The sequence below is a fragment of the Phalacrocorax carbo genome, chromosome 8 (genome assembly GCF_963921805.1).
Source record: "Phalacrocorax carbo chromosome 8, bPhaCar2.1, whole genome shotgun sequence".
NCBI lineage: Eukaryota > Metazoa > Chordata > Aves > Suliformes > Phalacrocoracidae > Phalacrocorax > Phalacrocorax carbo.
Window position 1 is genome coordinate 37,809,262 of NC_087520.1, and position 22,636 is coordinate 37,831,897.

At 35.2% G+C, this 22,636-nt stretch overlaps 1 protein-coding gene across 1 annotated transcript in view; it reads left to right on the forward strand.

Moving 5' to 3' along the window:
• CDH8 (cadherin 8) overlaps positions 1–22,636 on the forward strand; it is a 134,908-nt gene that overhangs the window by 102,922 nt on the left and 9,350 nt on the right. The window contains exon 9 of the mRNA XM_009502816.2: positions 4,511–4,628. Coding sequence (XP_009501111.1) covers positions 4,511–4,628 — 118 coding nt within the window. The remainder of the gene's footprint in view (positions 1–4,510; positions 4,629–22,636) is intronic.

The following is a 22,636-nucleotide window of genomic DNA, read 5'->3' on the forward strand; positions in this document are numbered from 1 at the left end:
ACAAGAAAGATGCTACTCTTTTATATAGCAGCAAAAGCCTAATTTAGATAGTTCTCCAAAGTTTAAACTTGAATATTACATGTTCAGGAAAGGCACAATTTTGTTTTGATATTCCGTCTATTTACATTTGCAGTTCAACTTAGATTTAAGTTTAAATCAAATTGGAATTACCATAAGGGAGATTACATTTGAACCTTTATGAAACCTTATTTGCAGCCTCTAAATATATTGAACCATCTATTCCAGTTCAGTTTCTAAGTGTTCTATTTTGGGTTCTGATATAATTGCAAGTGGCAAGTGCAGCTGCTGGTGATGTGACAGAATGTATTAAAAACTGTTGATGTATAACATTGCCAGATGCATTTTCTTTGCTTTAACCTACCTCTAACAGCAGAGGTACTACAGCTAGTAGGAGAGGAAAGAGAAGGAGCAGGAAATTTATTTGTCCATGCACATATTTATGTGCTCCTTCCATATTTTTACACACAACAGAAAGTTGCCAGAAATGTTTTTGTCATTTTTAGGAAGAAAAAAAAAAGAACAGAACATGGGTATTGTTGAGTAAGAAAAGTGCCTCACTCACTGTTCCATACCCAGACTTTTCCAGTGAAGTGCTGTTTGCTCAAAACAAAGCTACAAAATTTTCAAACACTTAAGTAGTGCAGACAATGATCTATCAGTGCTCAAGCCAGTGTTTAAACTAGAGCAATATAAAACCGAGTACAACCGAGTTCCTCCAGTCTCTTGCAATTTGTCTCTATTTTATTCAGTTCTCCTAATAGAATTGGCTTTTTCTAATGGAAGAAGTCTTCAGATAGATCTTTGTCTCTGAAGAGTCAAAACTCATTCAAATGGCAAAATGCAGGTTCTAGCAGTAAATGGCTGACTCTAGCCGAAAAGTCAAAGTTAAAATTGTACTGTGAGGAGTCTACTGCTCATAGTTTTATGAGTCTGCAAAGTAACTCAGAAATAACCATGAACACCAATGCAACTGCAAAAATTTTTTTCAGAGTTGGAAGAACAATTTTCATAAAAGTAGGGAACAGTTTACTAATTATGAGGAACCATTCTAAGTTAGGTTAACAAGTTGCAGTGCAGGGCAAGACTTTTAAACTGTATCATATATTAAAATTACACAGATAGTTATGATACATTGGTAAGAGCTTTGTTTTGCTGTTTATCCTTGTACATCATTCATTAGGGTTATACTGGTAATCTTTTATAAATATTATTTCAGGCACATGTGGCTTTGTAGAAATGCAATACAATCCTGCAGACTATAATGCCAAGTTGTCCTAGAGGATCATTTAACTATTAATTTCATTCCAGAGCTGCCTGTTCAGCAAAATATGCTGATTTACTATGTTTCTACTAAATGTATGTACAGAATCAAATATATGCATTAATTTTTAATACAACATCAAAGTTGAAATTTTGCATGGAATAATTTAAGAAATTTCAAGACTGAACAGCCAAAGGGTTATTAACGTTCACTGTAGTGCTTATGGATACATAGTGAAATATCAGTTCTTGTTTTCTTTGTTAGTTGTATTGACCCGTTTTGTTATATGGAACACCTTTGTTATGCATGTTATTACTAGGAAAGAAAAATTATCTGTAGTGATGGGTAGCCCTGGAAGATTCTCTACCATGTTACAAACCACAGATTAAGAGTTGGAGAATGACTTCAATAACGTTCCATTACGTCATCACACAACACTGAGCAAAAAAGTATGCTCATAAGCATACTAATAAAAATGTGGTCATGAGAATTGCTGGACTTTTCTTACCCCTATGGAGTAAAAGATACAGCACCTTCATATCACTGTATATATGTTATGCCTTTTTTTTTTTTAAGAACTTATTTTAATGCAAACGCACAAAGAAATAAGGTTGCTATGGGAACACTAACTCTTAATTCCTTGAGTTGTGCATGTAACACAACAAATGTAGTATTCCACTAAGCCTGTCTTTTGCATATAATTTTTGGTGGATTTTCAGAGAAAGAATGATTTGGTAAACAGTGAAGGGAATGGGTGGAAACAACTAAAATAAAAGAAAGAATTCTATAGGACATTAAGATGTATCTATAATTCCTGGAGGGGAAAAAAAAGGGATGAAGAGTATGCCCAGTTTCTGTTTCTTGAAAATTTCTAATCTACATGATATTCTAATCTTATTTTATAACATTTCTGTGAGCTGAAAGCCCGTATTTCTAATGCTCTTGGCTACTGACTTTCAGGTATATTAATTGAAAACCTGAAGACAGTGAAGTGAATTTTTATAGTCGACTCTCTTACATAATGCTGGAAAGAATTAACTGTTATGTAGCCAGTAGAGGTAAAATTTCATAACCAGCTGATAAACTGCACCTATTATGTGCAGTTCACCCTCCGGGTTCACTGTGCCATTATCCTTTTTCCCTATTGCTTTCCCATTCTAGCAGAGTTTGAAAACATGGAACAATCATGAAATATATCTCTCCAAAGATACTTGTTCGGGATTCTATTCTAGATTGCACTTCCCTGTCATGTAGAATCACTAGTAACTACCCCAGCCCTGAGCCCAACGCACATGTATAGTTTAGTACCTTGCACTTCTGCAAAGCGAAAGCTGAAAATGTTCCACATATGTAAATGGATCCACCTCTGCAGTGGGACCGACAACATCTGCTTATATATTTTTCAGCTTTTTATATTTTTTCACACTGCGTAGCTCTCTAGGATCCATTATGCAGCTATTAAATTGAAGAACTACGTCTTTAAGCAAAAGCTATGTTAGGGATTTTTTTTTGTCCATCTCTTCTAATACATGTGCTTGAAATCATATCAGTCAAGGTTTCCACCTTGGCAGATGTAGTTATCAAAAACAGGAATCTATCTACGTGGTATTTAAACAATCTAAACATTTTTCCAGTAGATTTTTGATAACAAATCTGACCTATCCATATTATGATTAGGCAAGGTATTAACAGTCTCAGATTCCTTCCTAGGTTTTCTTACAAATTATGTATGTTTATATCAATACCTGCTCAAACATCTTTTTACACACATAATTTCAACTATTCATATTTTGATGTTGCTCCTTGTGGTTATCTAGTAAGATTTTATTCTTTCTTTGACTCTTGAAGAACATAGAAGAATGAATGGGATATTGACTTATTGACTATTATTGTATATGAACATATACAGGCTGATAGTCCTTCCTCTTGTGGTAAAACCAGTATAAAATGTTAGTTATTAGCATTTTGTTAGTGAAGCTTTGAAAATTTAAAGTATAAGTCTATGAATTTGGACAGCATCAGACCCTGTTTCTGTTTTTTAGTCTATTCTTAAAAAAAAATAATTGTGGTGATTCCTAATTTGAATTTAATTGTCAACGAATTTATTGGTCAGTTGCTTTAGGAATTACAAAAATGTTACTGAATTCAGTAGACATAGGAAAGTCAATAATTTTCATTAAATTTATTATAAACCTCATCTAGCACGCACTAACTACCACTGAAATTAAACTCTAAGTGCAGGATCTGGATCCAGAGTTGTCTTTGTTTCTGCTTCTCTGGAAAATACTTGGAGTCAAAAGTTATTGCACCAAATACTAAAAAGAGACCCTCAAACCTCCAGATTATTTTAAAATAATGTTTCCTTCTTTCATATTCCTGTGCAGCTCTGTATGATTTGAAGATGATCAATTGCAGTATCTTTCTGAGTAATGTTGGAGGTAAAAGAGGTAAATGGAGGTAAATATACTGCAGATACTGTAGCTGGTCATATAAATCATATGAGGTGCTTCATACAAAGTTATTCAATTATTCAAAGTTATTCAGACTATCCAAAACACTCTTCTTCTAACCTTAGAATCCTGTGCTACTCTGGGAATCAGTTGTTAATAATGATATTTTAAAACAAACCTATGTTCCCAGTACGGGAATAACTGAGGTTTTATTAAAATTAAGGAGAAAATCCAAATGTAGACCTAGATTTTTAAATTTTTTTTTCAGATTAGATTATTCATTGTATAAAACTTCACACCAAAAGTTAATTAAAAAAAAAAAAAGTTCAATTAAGTAAAAAATGGTGGTGGGGGAAAGGAGAAAGGATTAAAGATATATTATATATTTTAGTTCAGTGAGAAGCATGGCTATATGAATGAAAGACTATCATAGGCACCATGTGTGTTTCTGAAACACAGTTTTAATGTCTTTTTTTATTGCTGAGTAATTATTTATTACTTGCCTAAATCAGCAGCAGTTTTTACTGGCCTCTCTTATATACCTGTCTCTCCTTATTCTCTGCCTCCTTTTTCTGGAAACAGTTTAAATGGGTCAGATACAGTCTCTGTTCCCCAGACTTTCAGTCCAAGGTCTGTAATGACTTGCAAGATTATAAATTAGCATTTTTAATCTGGCACGTAGATAAGTGAGAAAGTGTCTGAGAAAATGGAATGGTTTTTTCAATACTGTATGTTTATCAGGAGTGTGGCTACTTAATGAGAGCGTTTTCTGTTGTAGGTAATTCAGATTGTCAGTGCTGTTGACAAAGATGATCCTAAAAATGGGCATTATTTCCTGTACAGTCTTCTTCCTGAAATGGTCAACAATCCAAATTTCACCATCAAGAAAAATGAAGGTAAATATAAAACCTATATAATGTGTATCTGAACAACTTAGTTTTGAATTGCTTTGTTGACTTCTAGTTACTTTACCTGTTTGTCCCTTGGGCAATTAGAATGTAGATAATCTGTTTCATGGTACCTTCATTATATCTCTTAAGCTATTTCCAATACCTGTACTGTAGATAAGAAGAAAGTAAAATGAATTGTGAATTTAGATCCAGAAGACAGCTCACTGGCTTACATAAAATGAAAGGATGGATTTATTGCCTGTTTTGTTTCTATTCATTTGGAATTCCAGAGGTGTGCTCCAAGATGAAAATCTGAAACTATGTTGATAAATAAATGTTGATCCCACTTTGACTGGATATAGATGGGAGCATAAAATTAAGTATCTACTAAACCCCCCAAAGGAAACACCTTTTAAGCCTGCTTGTTTTGTGTGTAAAGGTTCCAAAGCATTTCAGTTAGGCACTTTTACTAGAAAGAGAAATCTGCTAGGTCAGCAAAGCCCAGAAGGGCACTGTGTATCACTAAGCTTTAGAGCACTTCTGGAAGGGCATAATGTCATTTTGTAGTACTATAGAAGTGGAATTTCCTGTGTGATGGAAAAAAAGATCCATCTAGTATTGTTGAGCAATAACTTTACACTGATCCTTTTCTTTGGCACACAGGTATATTTGAAGGTCATGTGAGAGAAAGCTAGGAATGATCACAAGAATGCTATAAATAGCACTTTATGTATTTGTACTTACTTGGATATTCAGCAAAGTTTTTCCATCTTGGCTTTTGGGGTTTTTTTTAATAAAACACTACCCTGTCAGGAATTTTAGTCAAATTCAGTCTCTTCTTTCTCTTATTTGAAACGATAGTGAAGGAACCCCTATTTAGTCCATTACTAATAGGAAGAAGTACATGTGAGATGTATGTGCGTGAGTGTAAAAGTAATACATGAAATGTCAAATAAAGAGAAAATGCTGTTTTCGTTTTTTATTCTAGCTGTTTGAACCAAGAAGAATGATGTCATCGTTCTGTTACATGATAGTATAAAAAGCCTAAATTCTTAAATCTGCTTAAATGTATCCTGAATTTTTCTTTTCATTACATATGTTTTTCTCTTATAGCATTCATGAAGTGTGTCTCTACTTATATTTGTACTTTCATGGAGGAAATAAGTCTCTGTATGTTTTCTGCACTTACAGAAGAAGATAGAACAAATCTCTTCAAAATGCATTTCATAATCATCAGTAGTGTAACACAAATTGAATTAAGCATCCTAAATGTGAGATGGTTTGCTTTGCACAGCATGACAAAGTAAAAAAGGTCTTACATTTCTCTTCCTGTGTAAATACTTAGCTCACATCACTAATTAGCCTTGTCCTTCCAATCTGTTACCCATTTAAGACCCACTGTTACTCCTAGTCACAACCAATGGCAAAATGACTCCTGATCTGAGTGGGAGTAAGGAACCTTTCTATATAACATGGTTTAATAAAATAAGCCCAGTTTTGTTACAGCATTGCCACTCAGTTTGACACAGTTCTTCATGCATTTGAATTAGTTAAATGGGTAAATCCTCTTAAATAACCAACTGAAATATCTTGAAATTACAAATCCACTTGAAGAGACTTTTCGGATTTAATCCTTTTCTATCAAGATTGCTCAGCCAGGGATGCAGTCACTGGTTGATGCTAGAACATGATCTCCCACAGGAAGTAAATATTCCTGTCAAAGCAAAAATCACAGTCTAATTTGGTTGAGGTGAAGTTTCGTGTCATTTAAACATCATAAATCTTTAGTAAGTCTTTATTTAGTTATGCCACTTAAACAATGAACTTGACCATGACTTCGTCTTGCATTATCTGCTAGATAAGCATGAGTGATTATTCTTGTTGAAAAAACTCCAGTATTCAAAAAAAAAAAAAAAAAAGATAACTCAGAAGTCAAATTCCTCCTTAGTTGTAATAATAATCAGTGTCTGGGCTGTCCAAAAGCCAGTTTGGTGTGGTTTATTAGAAGCAATGTTAAGAAAATACCTGTAACAAACCCTACTCTTATTTCTGGAGAATTGTTTCTGAGGATCAGGTCAATGCACAATCCACTTAGCCTTGGAACAGAAAAGACATTTCCTCATACTGGTGCGCAAAATCCTTGACATCTTCCTGACTGCGACCTCAGCCTCAACTTCCTCCCATATTCTCGGCCTTGCCACATCCTTCAAAGCAACAGAGACTGCCTTGATGGCTGCTGAAGAAATGCTATCCTCTTACAGATATTATAAATGGATTGCATTTTCTCAGGAAACTGGATATCAAAACCCAATCTTTTATTTTCTAGAATAAGTAATTTTTTGTCTTTATTTAAATGATATTTCATAACTTGCCTTTCTCCAAAATTCTCTCAACTGCAGAGATAAAGAAAAGTACCTCTCCTCAAGGGCATTTGTGAAATTATATTACCCTTTGGGATTCTTCTACTGTGCTTTAGGTAACATTTTAGGTAGCATTTGGCAATCACTTTCCTGCCTCACAAAGTAATGATGTTATATGATCTGGTGGCGCTACTATGCAAACAATGCAGTTTGGCATCTGCCATGGGAAGAAAGCTGCGATGTATTGTTTCTGTCCCTCATACTAAAGAATGTATAAGATGCATGTATTTTGGAATTTTCTCTTGCTATATGGAGCATAAACATAACCATTAATTAATTTAGTTTGTTGCCTACAGGCTAATTCTATTGTTTAAACTTTCCAGATTGCCCTAAGGCAAGTTCACATGATACTTCAGTAATTAACTGTGCTGTCCAAATATACTACAAATATGATGACTGGCTATGTTGCTATTGCCAAATATGTTTAACTGAGTGACACAATGGTGTATCTTCATCAGAAACTACAAAAAAAAAAACCACTTCTCCTAATACTATCTTATGTATTATAGAAATTATCCTGTGAACATAGCCGAATTTGTTCCTTGAAATGATATACCTGCATCCTTTATTAGTTTGGTCTGTTTCTGTTAAATTTGCATACCTACAACCCTTTCTGTAGACAAGATGCCCAAAACTGTCAAGGCTGTAGTGCCTTTCTGATGTAAATAATGTAAAAATGTAAATTTAAATGTCTTCACACATCTCACGGAATGTCTTTAGATCATCTCTTAGAAATCTTTATTTTTCATATCTCCTGATCTTTCTATTCTTTTCCAAGCTGAAATGTCTGTTACTCAGTAGATTTTCTTAGGCTTTGTGTCTCGGCTAAATGGGCAGCTACTTACAATCTAGAGTAAAGCAATCCTACTCTCTCAAACAGTAATGCAAGGAACACTGATCATTTAGATTGCCAGATACATAAACCTTTATCCCTTCACAAGAGAAAGAGTAAAATTTTGTAATAAAATATAAGAAATTAATGCAACATGAAAATCATGTAATATTTTCTATGTTAGTCCTGGTGACTAAACTTGTGACTCTATGACATAAATTCTTGACTGCGTAAACTTACATGGACCGACTGACTGGTCATTGACTTTTCACGTCTTCAACCTGGGTTTCTGCATAAGAGCAGAAATGGGAAAAATGAAAATAGATGTTTTGCGTAAACTTCAAACCAGAAAAGACCTAAAACTTCACATGAAAATATCTGATATTTAGGGAGGTGTTGATACACTCTAGCAATGTGTTGTAGTCTCTTTAGCTGAATGCGATTAACCCTTCCAAAAAGCTGTAGGATCACAACAAATGACAAAAAACTAACTGGAATTTAGACAACTGATAAGGATTTTGTACTGTCATGGCATCAGTAAATTGAAATGAGACCTCTGGAAATGGAATTAGCATTTGTTGACAGCCTTTTTTCAGGTGAGTGGTCTTCACAGAGCGTTACCTAAAATCTAATGCCAAGTACATGGATCATTTCCTGCATCCCAAACAATACACCCACAGCAATACCTGTTTCCAGCGTTGAATTCCTAATGTTCTTACGGTTTCCTTAGTTTGTTCAAGTGAGAACAGAATTTTGTGATAAAAGCATTTTCACAGATGTAAACACTTTGATATGCTGCCAATGCAAGTTTTACTTTCAAAAACTAGCAAATACATCTTTGCCGCGAAGAGACTTAAAAGTTTTTCCCAAAAGATGTTTCCATTGCTATTCCATTTTTCTTATGCCAAATTCTGTTTCCTAATGGAATAAACCCTGAATCAAATGTTCTACAGTGCCTTTGGATGCAGTAACCCTTCTAATAGAAGAAATGGTACATTTCTACTGTATAATTATGATACTGCATACCTCTTACTAGGGCTTATGTAGTAGAAGCAATCACAGGGTTGCTTAGAACATGGGCAGGCCTTATCTTTAAGAGAACCATCTCAATGGCATGCATTTGTATTCCTGCAGAAGTCCAGTAGCCTTATAAGTAATCACCCTTCTCTCTCCCCAGAATATTCAGTTCCATCTGGTGACTCGAACTCTGAATTTGGGCCAAACTGATTTTAGTGAGTGCATTGTAAAGAGGGTGTTTTTTTCCTTTTTAAATTGAAGCATAATATGTACTTCAGCGATGAACTGTTCTGTTGCCTCTCTGTAATGAACTTAATATTTATTCTCAGCCATGCTTAGTCTATTATACCTATGGTACCTATAATAGTTCCAAGAACGTTCATATTTAAATGTCCATTTCTCTTGTTCTTTCCATCTAGCAAATTTAATCTGTCACTTATGTCCTCATTGTGCTGCCTTGAAAGTATAGACAATGTGTCATGTATCTAAAGGAAATAGCCTGGTATAATCACTTCAGTCACTAACTGGCTTGCATGCCTTTGTATGCTATTGCACATCTTATTTTAAAATATTTGCTATTTCTCATCACCTCTTTCCCATTAATAAACAAATATTTCTAAACTATTTAGAGATAGCAGGAGAAGACAATTGCATGCAATCTCTCTTTTAGATATCCCAAATAATATAAACAAATGATAGGCACTACTTCATTTTTGAAAGTACTTCTGTGTCACTGTGTTTTTAATGTAATAAAACCTAGATTTTTTTTCCACATCTTTTTCCCAAAAATATTTTTAGCAGCATCTGTCAAACGCATACCTGGAGGGCGAGTCTTTTGTTCCCACAAGAGTAACTCTCGTGTTAAAATGAGTTTCTTTCCCTGAATCAGTTTCTTTTGGCATTTCTTGATAAGTTTCTCTGCCATTGTCTCAGCTGCCAGCTAAAGCTCCTTCTGGGTTTTTGATTGACTTTTCTTTCCAAATATATACCTCAGAGAGCTAAGAGGTGGCGCTGCTATTTCATTGCCCTCCTTCCAGTTTGCCCAATTTCAAAGTTAACCCCCTGACCCCAGGTACAAATTGCCCTAGCAAGGACATCATTAAACCCATCATTTCTTGATGGATGTACAATGAACATCTAGAGTTACAGCACCCATATGGTCCCTTCGATGCAAGCAGTAAATCCTCATAGATTTGTGCAGTTTCATGCAATTTTTCAAGAGCCTTGGGAAATGTGGCCCAGCTGCCATCTATGCCAGAGGGTGTTTCACAATGGCAGTTCTTGAGGAAAACCACATGCCTCTATACTTCTAACGTGTTAATTACCATCCTTGTTTCTTTTATATATCAATAATTAGACTTTCAAAGTACAATTCTAAAATATACCAAATCACATCCTTGTTAGTGGTTTTCTTGAAAAGTAGAATTAAGTGATGCAATCAGAGATGCATCTTGCCATCCTCTAAGTAAACATTTTTCTACCATGTCTGTCAATATTAGTGGTATGGAATAACATCTAGAAGACTGCATCTAAAATTTTTAAAGAATACGCTGCATAATCTAGGAAAGAGCATTGATCAGCATTTTTCTTAATAATCACAGTTTTGTCACCAGAAATCACAGGGAATACTTGCATAGCAAGGGTGAAAGTAGTAGAGTTAAAAATAAACGATTCCCATGTATTAAAAAACAACAAACATAAACTAACCTATAATCTGGCATTTTTGTGCCAGAATCTGCCATCCACAGGCACGTGCCATGTTTCTCCCTGTGCGTTCATAGTGTGAACAAAAAAATACCATACTATCAAACTTTTCCTCAGCATGGCATTAAAACTGGAGCTCTTTAAATAAAAAAGTTCAACATTTTTATAAACTGAGAATACCAGAGCAACCTGATTACTAACTTTTGTAATGAATTATATAGTTAATAATGAAATTGTTAATATAAAATTATTGAAATATTTCATTTTTAGTGTGGTTGAAAGATTTTGTTCAATAAGTTCTTTTTTGCTTATGTTATAAATATTAAGTTATAGAAGTTAAAACAAGAAAGCATAAAGAAGAAGATATTTTGCTGAATAGAAAGGTCTAAGTTTTAGCAAAACAAATCATGTGATAGGGTAGCTAAGCTCCAGGAAATATTTTAGTTCTCTGGATTTGGACTATTCTGACATGAAGTCATATTTCAGAAAACCCTTAGTTACATTTTGGATGCATACTTACCTTTCTTGGTAAAAAAAAAAAAAAACAAATGCGATTTACAGACCTGAGCTACCACATTCTACTTGTGATCTACCAGTTTTACTACACTGATGGATCCAAGCCCCTTTCTAAGAATGCCTCAAGTGTGTCTTGGTCTGTGTGCTGGAAAGCATGTAAGGATTACGATCCAGCTGTGTGGTGAGAAGAGAACACTATGGTACCTTACCTCTCTCACTACTGGAGCAGGCAGACAGCGATATCATGGCCTGAAAAACGGAAAGGACAGATTCTAGCTTCCACTCAATTAATATGCAAAAAATGGTATTCAGCCAGTGCAAATACTTTTCCTGGAGCAAGTGGTTGTGCAAGAGGTGATAAGTGTCGAGTCCGTGGAATAATTTGTTTTTATAACAAAGGAAATGCAGTTCCTTTTTTGTTATACTTGAGTTCCTTCATCCTTAGTCCTTAGACAATTGACCTGATTGAAACTGTTTTGGATCAGAAACTGTGTTAGATCAATCTTTGTAGGAAAAGTAATCAATGTTCTTATTTACCTATCTGACAGAATCCTAAGATGTAATGTCATCCTGTGAAGCAACAGACTGTGTCTAAAGGCTCAAAAAGGTGAGCCCTTTCTGCTAGTGATAAAGTGGTAAGCAACCTGAGGTGGAAATGGGTACTACAGATCTTTAGACTATTCTCAAGTTCTAGAAGACTGGTAGAATTTCAAGTTAATGATAATAATGATACCAAGGGACGCCACTACATTCCAGTAATGCTCAGATGTTCTGTCTTGCCAGGCAGTGAATGCATTTCCATTTCCATTGTATGATTTCACATTGCTAGTTGAAGTAATATATTCAACTCCTTTCTACTACATCATTTTGTCGTCCTAGCAAGGTTATACTGTTCCATGGCACAGAAGGGTTAGTCCCATCTAGTCTGAGAATGTCAGTGAAAATATTCTCAGTATGTATCTTTCATACCTGATAGCTTTCTGCTTCCTTTCCTCCTTCTTTCTTTACTTTCATCACTATTGACTATGTTCTGTTATTCCCTGATGTTCTGTTTTTCCTTGATGTAGAATATTGAGTGCGATTTGAAGCAACTTTCCTGGCATAGAAGGATGTGATGTTATTTTCTGAAGTGAAGATTACATTAGTGTAGATGGGAAACCAGCATTTTTCCACTCCAGTCCTTTGTGTGCCACTTCCTTCACTGACACCTGCTTCTGCTGTCTTTCCCATCTTTCTTCTTGCATGCAGATCACTGGTCTTTCTGGACTCCCTTCTAATTAGAACCACAGAATAGTTGGAGACTAAGTGCAGTTCCTCTGCAAACATACTTTTTAGCCCTGTCTGGATGATTTACACCTTCTTACAATGGTTATGTGCTTTTCACCACTTCGATAGGCTGAAGAGATTAATCCTTCTTGGTGCACATAGCTGCCCTAGCTGAAACAGAATGCCAGAAAAATAGAATCAACTCTTCAAAGGCTAACTCAGCTACCAAGCTCCTCCACAGTTTGACCGTTCTGTCTATTCTGTCCATCTGAAACCTTATTCACTCCTCTCCTGTATTCAGGATGCAGGGCTCCAGACAGATTCCCTCTCTCCTCCGCCCTAAGCCAGATGTGACCCATCAAGTCTTCATTCGACTGGACAGGCCAACCTGATGAATGAACCAGCAAGGAGGGGGCCACCTGGTAAGCTGATTGTCCTCTTTTAGGCATCTTTAGGCTCTTCTTCAACTCTGCTGTGTTACCCAGCACGTCTGTACTTTTTGTAGTTTTGTAGCTGGCAAAGCGTTTCTCCGGGAGCACTTCTGTTCCAAATGCTGTTTAACCTTTCAGTCCTGTTTCAGTTTAGCTCTGTGATGACAACCTCTTTCCAAGCCTCACAAAAACAAACTTTCAGACAACTACAGAAGAGTTGTATATGCACAGTGCAAAATAAGACTAATTTCCACAGCATCACATCCTTGCAAAGAGTGCCTTTTTTTAATCACAAATCAATCACAATTACATAGCTATTTCAAGGACATTTATGTAAACATGGCCCAGCCCAAAACAACATAAAATGAGTGATGAAATACAGGATAAGACTGTATATATGCAGCATGCCATTATGCATACGTGACCAGAGACTTTTACTTCAGTCGTTCTTAATTTATTATTTGTGCTGCTAGCAACTTAGTGTTGCCAAGGCGTCAATTATGCTTCATTTTATAAATCAAACTAATTAAGAACCAGATGCAATCTGATTGAAAAAGATCTGAGGTCAGTGTTGTGCACCATATGTACGACAGTGCTTACTCATGATGAGGAGATGGATTGGACAGCTGTGAATTTTCCTGCTGTAGGAGTTTCATCATGCTCATACAGTATAACGTATTTATCTTTCTTTTTCCTGTTTATTTCTTTAATTTCATAATAAAACTAAAGAAAAGTGAGCAATGCTGCCATGACTTTAAAAGACTAATTAAGGGATAAAAGGTTATGAAAACAAAACAGAAGAGGAGAAGAATTTGGTCAGCAAATTAGAATGAAAATGTATCTGTTTTAGTATTAATATGGAACTTGGATGAAAGAAATAACAGAGATAAGAACAAATTGAGTCTTTGGTGTGACTTAATTTCAGAAATAAAATGGGGAAAATAAACATTAAATCAGGGTCTCAAAACTGAACTTCTTAGCAGATGGAGAGGTGTTGTTCTTAATGAGTACAAAACTTTGCAGCTAAGTGCTATCAGGACAACAGTAAGATCCGCATTACCATCTCTCTGGAGTTTGTTTTCTAGTGAAACATTGCTCTGATAGCCCTTTAATTTTCAAAGGTTCCCTAAGTGTTCTAAAAACATAACTCCTTGAAAGCTAACAGCACCCATGATAATTATATTCTAGGACTTGAAAAGTATTTAATAGTAGTATTTATAAGTAAGTGAATATAGAATAATTGGAGATAAATTTCCAGATTTTTAATCAACTATCTTCTGAAAGCATGTTAAGACAATTCTGCCAAAGTACCACTTCTGGTTTCATGGGTGGATCTAATTCCTCCAGATTTTCTGCAAGAAACAATTCCTGTAGTGGAAGTGTTCATGGACAATGCGCTGACTATGTTTGATTTATTGTAAATGGGTTTAATTCACTGAGTAAGAGGAATGATGTCCTGAGCCGAAGGTTCTGGTAGGGCCTCCACCCCTTCACCACCTCAATATATTACCGGACAGAGACATACTGCATCTTAAGAAGTCCCTGTCTGTTTTCACTTTGTTAGGTTTTGGGTCGAACATTTGGATTTTCTAAGTACCTGATCAGTAATTATGGCACAAGGCTGTCTTTCTCCCTTTTTTTTGCACCTTGTAATGTCATTGGTTGCTCTCATTATGAAATATTTCTTTGTTTTATAACATTCTAAATACAGGCTGTTGAAGGGGTACAACAATTTATTAGTTGCTTTAATTGTACTTTTGTTACTTTTGTCAATCAACGTAAACTAGTTAGAAGTCCCTTTTTAAAGTTTCAGTTGTAGTAAAGATTAAAAAATCCCAGCACTCTTCTACTAGAGGAAGAATCCAAACAGGCTAAAAATGAAAACAATATAAGCAGGAATCATCACATATTAGCTGTTAAAATCTCCTTTGATTAGTAAAACTCTCCTTTTGTCATTATAACAGATATAAAGTATACAGACTATTTGCACATGGTTCCTCCATTAAAATAGAAGGCATTAATTTTTCACACTTAGTGTCAAGGCTTGTCTGATAAACTATTGCACAACATTATAAGGTGAATTAAAAAGACAAAGACCATGTTCCAGTTTCCGTCTTGTTTTGAACCGATTACACAAGTGGTGTACAGGAAGGAAGTAATTGTTCTTGGAATCACAGTCATTCTTCTTACAAGGTGACCACTGCATTGCTTATTATGTGAACTCTACGTCTCTACATTCTCCTGAACCTGTCTGGTGTGGTCACATTTATTCCATACCCTTTAATTTCCTCTATACTCCTTTTAAGGAAATGACTGTTCAAGAATGGGCTGTATTTCTCTGCCAAAAGCAAATATAGCAGTGACAAACTGAAGGAAATCTGAATTTTTTAATCACTTTGAGCAGAGCTTCTCACTTCAAGCTTTAAAGAACAAGGGAGACAAAGCTTTTATTATTTTGCTTGGGGTTTTTTTGTACCGTTTACGATATTTTCCCATCAACTCCTGATTTTCTAATTTGTATGGGTGGCCTTGTTGTAAAATGAGTCACTTTGTTGGTCTTCATTTAATTCTGTCTAATTAGGATGTATTCTATTTGGCAAGCATCCAGCAATTAGTGAGATATTTATGTAATTATTAGTATCTGATATTTATATAGGAAATATGCCTAGAAGGCAATGCATTCAGAGGCCAGAAAAGAGGTAGAGTACATGATTTTACTGAATGCAAAGACCTTACATACTGAGCCAAATGCAGAAAATAAACGAAATGCTTAAGTTGACCTGTCTAGTCTGGGGAGAGAGTTTGCATATCCTAAAATGATAGGATGTGCATACTTGGTAATCAGTGCTGATTATAGAGGGAATGGAGATGGGCCCCTGTTTGAAGTGAGATAATAACCCAGCTTGTTAGGGAGCGATAAATAGAAGAACTTCAAGAAAAGCACCAGATGTCTGCTTGATGGTGTTGAAGAGGGAGAGCTAGTGGGGTCCTTCGAAGGTAACATGGATGGATGCGTAATCAGATTACAGTGAATAAGCAAGGCAGTGGTAGCTATCTGCCCATATTAAGATGGCAAAGTCAGATCACCCCAACTTGGCCTAAATTAATTGTGGGCTCAAGTAAGTAAACTTCACTTTTGCTGTAGGCTAAGGGCTATATACATTCCTGAGCAGTAACTGTACCACTACAGTAATTTTTTTTTCCATACATCTGATTCTATAATAAGAGATAAGTCAGGAATAAAGTCTTATCTGTGGAGTTTTGAATGGAGTTAAGCATTGCAGTCATAAATCTTAAAAGGAGCAGCATTAATAATCACTAAATGTTAATGAAAGTGCTGTGTTCTATAGAATGTTGGACTATTTTGAACATAAACACTGACTTTTTCTTCTCTTTATTTTTTGAGAATGTAATAAGTAACAGTTTCACATTGCTTTCATAAAAACACAGAACTTTTTGGCTTTGTTTGTGTTTTGTTGGGAAACTTTCATTCTGTCTAACCTAATATTAAAGCTAAAATCTAGACTATAGGAACTAATAAGAAATAAGATAAAAAAGTTTCATGTAGCCTTTTTGAACTTGTTGCTCCCTAACCTTGCTTACCTCTGTCAGGTTGCTTTCTATACCATTTTCAGCCATTATATATGCCCCTTCTGTAAACTGTGCAGCGTTCACCCCAGTGAAGATTAAGACCTTGTGATCTAAGAGCACTCTACAGGAGTGATGGTTACAGGTTTCCTGTATGCTTTTGGACAAGTCATTTAATCACTGTGCCTGTCATTGTGCCGTGCAGACATTCTTTTAAAACATTCATCTGATACTCACATATGACATTAATGGTGCCTATTAGCAGCTCCCTATGGATTGGTAAAGACTGAGATTTTCGAGAGTGCATTACTCTGCCTCTTTGGATTCTTCTGAAACTCCCAGTTAGAAAACATGTAGAAGTTATTCTGCAGCTTAGGGAAGGAAATGGAGCCCAATCTAACGACAGCTGTAGTGAAAGTGGTGGTGTATCTTTGGTACAAGCTGGAATGCTAAATATAGAGGGCGGTAGTTTCGACTCCATTCTACACCGTATGTCTCCTTCTATGTCATCTTTATCTATCCCACAACATTACAACTTCTGTCTTTCTATTTTTAAATGAGAAAAATAATTTTTTATAACAAATCAACTTTCTGTTATTTTGGGCATGTCTTCTGATAACATGCAAGATGAAAAGATGTATTTGCTAAAAACTTTGTAGAGTTCTAATGCAGTCTGTCTAACAGACAGCTTCTAGCTGTCTAGCACTTGCTTCAGTACTTTGTATAAAGAACTTAGCTTTTTCTAGACTAAAATTGTTTTTCTTAATTGTTTTTCTTTTCTTTTTCCCAGTAAGGAAACATGTCTCTTTCTCAAAGCCTCTGTTGTTTTTTTCTGCTCTCCTCTTTTATTATTTAAGTTTTCTTTCATGATCATGTAGGGTTTTTTGGCATATAAAGATGTATTCTCCTTTGCCAGTAGAATTACGTGGTCTCTTGTAATACTTTTACTTGATCCTGCTTCATATTTTTATTGCAACTTCTGCCTACACACTTCATTTATACTTTGTCAGACTCTTCATGAATTGAAAGACAACAGGGAACAATTTCTCTGTGATTTGGAAGTTGTTCTCTTAGCATAGACATACACTGTATATTTGTACCTTATAACTTCTCCGCTTGATATGAAGAGAATGAATGAATAAGATGTATTCTGTTTTGTCGCACACGTACTTCGATTGTGACTTACAAATATTTTGCTGTTTGCAGAATCTCCATCCTTGGAGATTATTCAGAAGCTGCCTGGACATGGTCCTGGGCTCTAGGTAGCTGTGCTTAAGCAGGGGACTAGACCAGATGGCCTCCAAAGGTCCCTTCCAACCTCAACCATGCTTTGATTCATTGAAAGCTCTATAACATTTTAGGAACTGATGCTGTAGTTTGCAGATATTTACCAATATAAGCAATGACTTTGTAATATCTCTACAGCAGTGAGGCAGAATTCAAATGTTGACATCTGTCCCTGGCTCCTGCTTCTTTCCAAGTTATGCGTTGTGTCATGCAGCATATATAGCAAAGGTAGGGTCTTGCAGTATGTCCCAGTCTTGAAATTTAAATGCATATGCACGTGTGTTCATGTAGACCTGCTTTGATTCTCAGTAATCGGATTATGGATGCTAATTAGGAACTTCTAGCTCCGCCAGGTTTTCTCTATATAATGTTTACATGGTGTGTAGAAATGTTCCCGAGAGTATCTGGAACGTTTAGTTTTAAAACTTTATACAATCTATTCCACTCTATAGACAGGTAATTGGTTTGTTTTTCTTTTTTCACTTACTGAAATTCCTTCTCTGGATGCATTTTGTTGTTCCCTGCATTTCAGATGACCATTAGTCTTCAGCATAGGATACATGTCCTCATTGAGAGGTGTGCATATAATAAGACATTATGTGTATACTTCGCATGTAAGACAGAGGTATAAATTACTGCCATTAATGGCCTGATGATAACAAATTGTTATTGTTATATTTAATATGCATATGAGAATGTCTTCAAAAAGTCATTATCATGCTGCCTGTGTGCCCAGGGGCAATCTTATACCATAGCATTTCAGTCTTTCAAATTACAAAAAGCTAATATAACTCTTGATGACATTTACTAAAATGTATAATGGCACTCCTTTCAGTTCTCTCTCAGAAATTATTCTTAGTGAAGTTAAAGGGAGTCCAGCACTTTTTAAAATCAAAGCAACATTTTTTTCCTTAAGTGGCACCAGCTCAAGAAAATATTAAGTAAAAATTTTTAAAATTTATTTTCGGACTTAAAATGCCTCAGCCAGTGTAAGTCACATTTAACTTTCAGTGCTCTTTGGCAGAGAGTACACATTCTAAATTTCTTCTCATAGTAAGTTATGTCAGAGCTATAAACCCCTGAAAATTGGCATTTTGTGATGGAAGTGCTGACAAGACCTTTATTACACCAGTACAAATAGGCGGCATTCCAATAAATGCTGGTTGGTTTTTTTTTTTGTAGTCTAGTGGTTGCTTTCTGCCACTGTATTTCAAAGTGAACGTTATAAAAAAAGTAATAGCATAATAGAAATACACTGGTATGGCTTGAATTGGGCTCTTTAACTGTGGTAACAAAACTTCAATATGGTCAATATGTCGATTCCAGATTCAGTTTTAAAGGATTGCTATATGATCTACTGGTAAATTGTTTTAAATTCTTACTGTGTGCATGTATATGTTCCATACAGTATTGGAACAGAAAAGACAATTACCATGACATGGAGAAGTCGCTTAGTGTGAAACTCGCTTAAATGCCAAGAACACATGACATTTAAAAAACCAAAATGTTCCTGCTTAAGTTTTATTTTTCTTGCTATGGTATTCATAGTTTACATTCTAGAAAGAAAGATTCACTTCAAACATCTGTGATTGCCTTCATAGTTGTGAAGACTCTGAACTATTTCAGACCCTAGAAGTGAGTCACTGAAGTAAGAATTGAAGGATGTGTGTGAAGTGAGGAAGGTGAAGAATTTAGGATGGGATTCTTAGAACTCTTCCATCACCTAGCAAAAGTACTATAAATTTTATTGAATCTGCTTGAGATTTAGCTTTACACATAAGAGAACCCCAAATCAATGTAATGTGTAAAACTGTAAATCTCAGTGACCTAAGGGGCTTAGACACTTATCTTTCAGTAGTTTCACCTCCTAGACTGCACTTCTAAGTACACATTCATAGGAGGAATAAGAATAAGAATCCATTATCCCTAAAGACAAATAGAGATGGCAAAGCCTTGGGATATTTTTGCCTTTTTATTTACCTTTGCAGCATTTTGTTGGAACCTGGTAACACAGTAATGGAAGGTTCTTGGTTCAAATGCAGAGTAGAGCCATTATTTTATCAAAGCATTTCAAACACAGTATTACTTTCGGAAACTTTTTGATTAAAATAACAAGATAATAGAATTAACTAGAATATGTAGATTTCAAAAATGATCCATCAGTCTATGCAAATTGCTGTGTTAATAATGTATTTTTAATGCTAAGCACATTTGACAGCCATTTCATCTCTCTTTCTAAACTAGAGCTTGGCAACCTGCATTAATTCTTACACTTTACAGATGTAACATTCAATGCACATGCCATGTAGTGATGTGATCCGAATAAAGTAAAGCATGTCAAAGCAATGTGATTATTAGTAAACAAGTCTGTGGCTGGCTTGTCGAATACAGAAGAGAAAAATGAAAGGCAAAAGCCAGTGCCATTTTAGCATATCTTACATCTTCACTGGCCTGAATTTTCTTCAAATTATGGGAGTGTCAATCATAACTGGCACCAGGGGATTCAGAAGAGATAAACGGGCATAACGTCAGAGCGGGTGAGATTAAAATCAGGTGTGTTGGGTACAGTTCAGACAAGTATGGTAACTATGTAGCTTAAACAGACCCAGAGCCCAACGCTTCCTGGTTTGACTTGCCATAAGTATCTGTAAATTAAAAAGACAGCGAGGTGCTATATCCTAATTATTTCTCTACTAGTTAACAATAAAGCTAGTATTGTTTCAAACTCAATGTGTGCTTCTACATCATTATTTCTTCAGCAAGGGTTTTCTATCCTTCCTTCAACAGGTTAAAAAATCAAGGTACAAAATATAAGAGTTGCTACTAGACTACAAGTGACCATATAGATATGTTTAGTTATAGCTCTGCTGGACTAAAGGTCAAAGAAAAGTTTTAGAATACTTAAGAGACAATTATCTAAAGTTCAGACTTTTCCAAAGGAATAGAACTAGAAATTATACAGACTATTATCTAAAGTTCACATTTTTCAAAGGAAAAAGGTAGGAGGAAATGCTTATTCCATCACGGTGCTGTTAATTTGTCTGGGTTTTTTTTAATCTGTCAAGAATTTATTTATTACAAGTTTTGCATCACAGTAGTATTAACATGATTATTCCCTGTTCCAAGAAATTTTAACATATGAGAATGATGTATTCTCATACATGATTAAATATTACTTTGTTCATGATTCAAGTTCCCAGCAGCACTTTTTATTTCTGCAGAGGAATACATGACCTGGAAATGTGTTTAGTTTTTTTATTCATTAGTTGATTCAGCAGTTCAATTCTGGCATAAGCTATTATTATTTAGGCCAATAGGTAAAGAAAAAAATAATCAAAGTTACAAAATATGTGACAATTTCCAATTCTCCTCATTAGTACATTTTCTCCAACAAAATATTTTTCTTCCTGTGTTCTTATTGGTGTTCTAAGGGATTCCAGAAAGTTCAGGTCTCTAGAAAAATAAAAATTAATTCAGGTGTTTGCTAATGTGTCATAGGAATATTTTATGAATTGCCATTATATATGTCAGTATGGTATGTGACTTACTGTGGTGCAGGAGAGACAGTTTGATCAGTCAGCTGAATTTTTATAGCACAAAAGCTTTTTTCTTTTGAACCTGATGTCTGCTATCAAATTTGATAGCAGTCATCAATCTGCTTCTTTGAAGACATCACAAATTTTTGACATTCAGGAAAGGCAGGTCAGTTTGAAATACCTGTGAATGCTTCAGTGCCCATATGGTTTGGCTATCATAAATCAGACAAAATATACTATAAAAATGGCCTCTTTTTATTTTCAGATTATTTTATAAGCTGCCTACTTGAATAGAACATTTATGCCTTTACCGTACAGATTAGGCAAAGGGTCATCTTTCTTGTAAACTGCTGTTCAACAGGATTTTGGTTGAGACAGTCATCAAGGAAGATCTAGTACATATGAACAATATTACACGACAGTTGTGTGTATATATTAACATATGTCAACATGCTTATATGGGTTCTCTCAAAAATATATGTGGTGTGCATAAACACACCCATGTTGAAAATACTACATTTAATCATGAAACAAAATTGTTATACTAATACTAATGAACAAATAGATTGTTTTTCCATCTGCTAATGATTGGCAAATTTATGGCATGCAAACTCAAAGTTGTTCCCTTTTAATCAGGTATTCCTTTAAAAAGTGTTACAGCCTAAGGAAGAAACAAAAAAAACCTGTCTTATGTAAACATGGGTATACCTCTCAAAGCTTTTTAATGGAATTCTTCTGGAAGCAAGAAACTGATGCTTCTAACTTGTACTTAGGCATAGTCTGAAACACACAAATCAGTGTTTCAGCTCAGGTCCGTCTATGAATACTGTTCTTTTACAAGGTGAACTTTGATGAGCGTATGCTTTGACTTGCTGCTTCTGGGTTTTGTGCTAGATCAGAAAGCAGGTCATGAATATTCTTTCCCACTTCTTATGTAATTATGAGAATAAGAAAAGATTTCAAAACAGTTGAGTTGACAGAGAGATATCACATGTGGGACTATGAACAGTGAATCGTTGGGGCTGCATTCATTGGTCTTGTTTCTGCAGTGTGATGCTACCAATCTAACTACGTGTTGTTTGTAAATCCTTTCTTAGAAAGGTATGTACTATTGAGAAAATATGCAAAAAAATAATGATTAAGGTATGGCTTATAGCTCATGGAGTGTACATAGAGACTTTTTGAGAGACCTCCGTGCCTTTGGACAACTTTATTATATCCCAGCCTTTAAAATGGGGATTGGAATCTTCCCTGTATTCCACTATTTCTCCGCCATAAGGTTTGAATTTTGAAGAAAAACATAAATACCAGTATTACTACAGACCTTTTGAACACCAGTGTTTAACACTGTAAGGTCTCCAGTACTGAACTGTATTACAGGAAGTGCATGCATGAATTAATAGTTACGCAAAGAGCT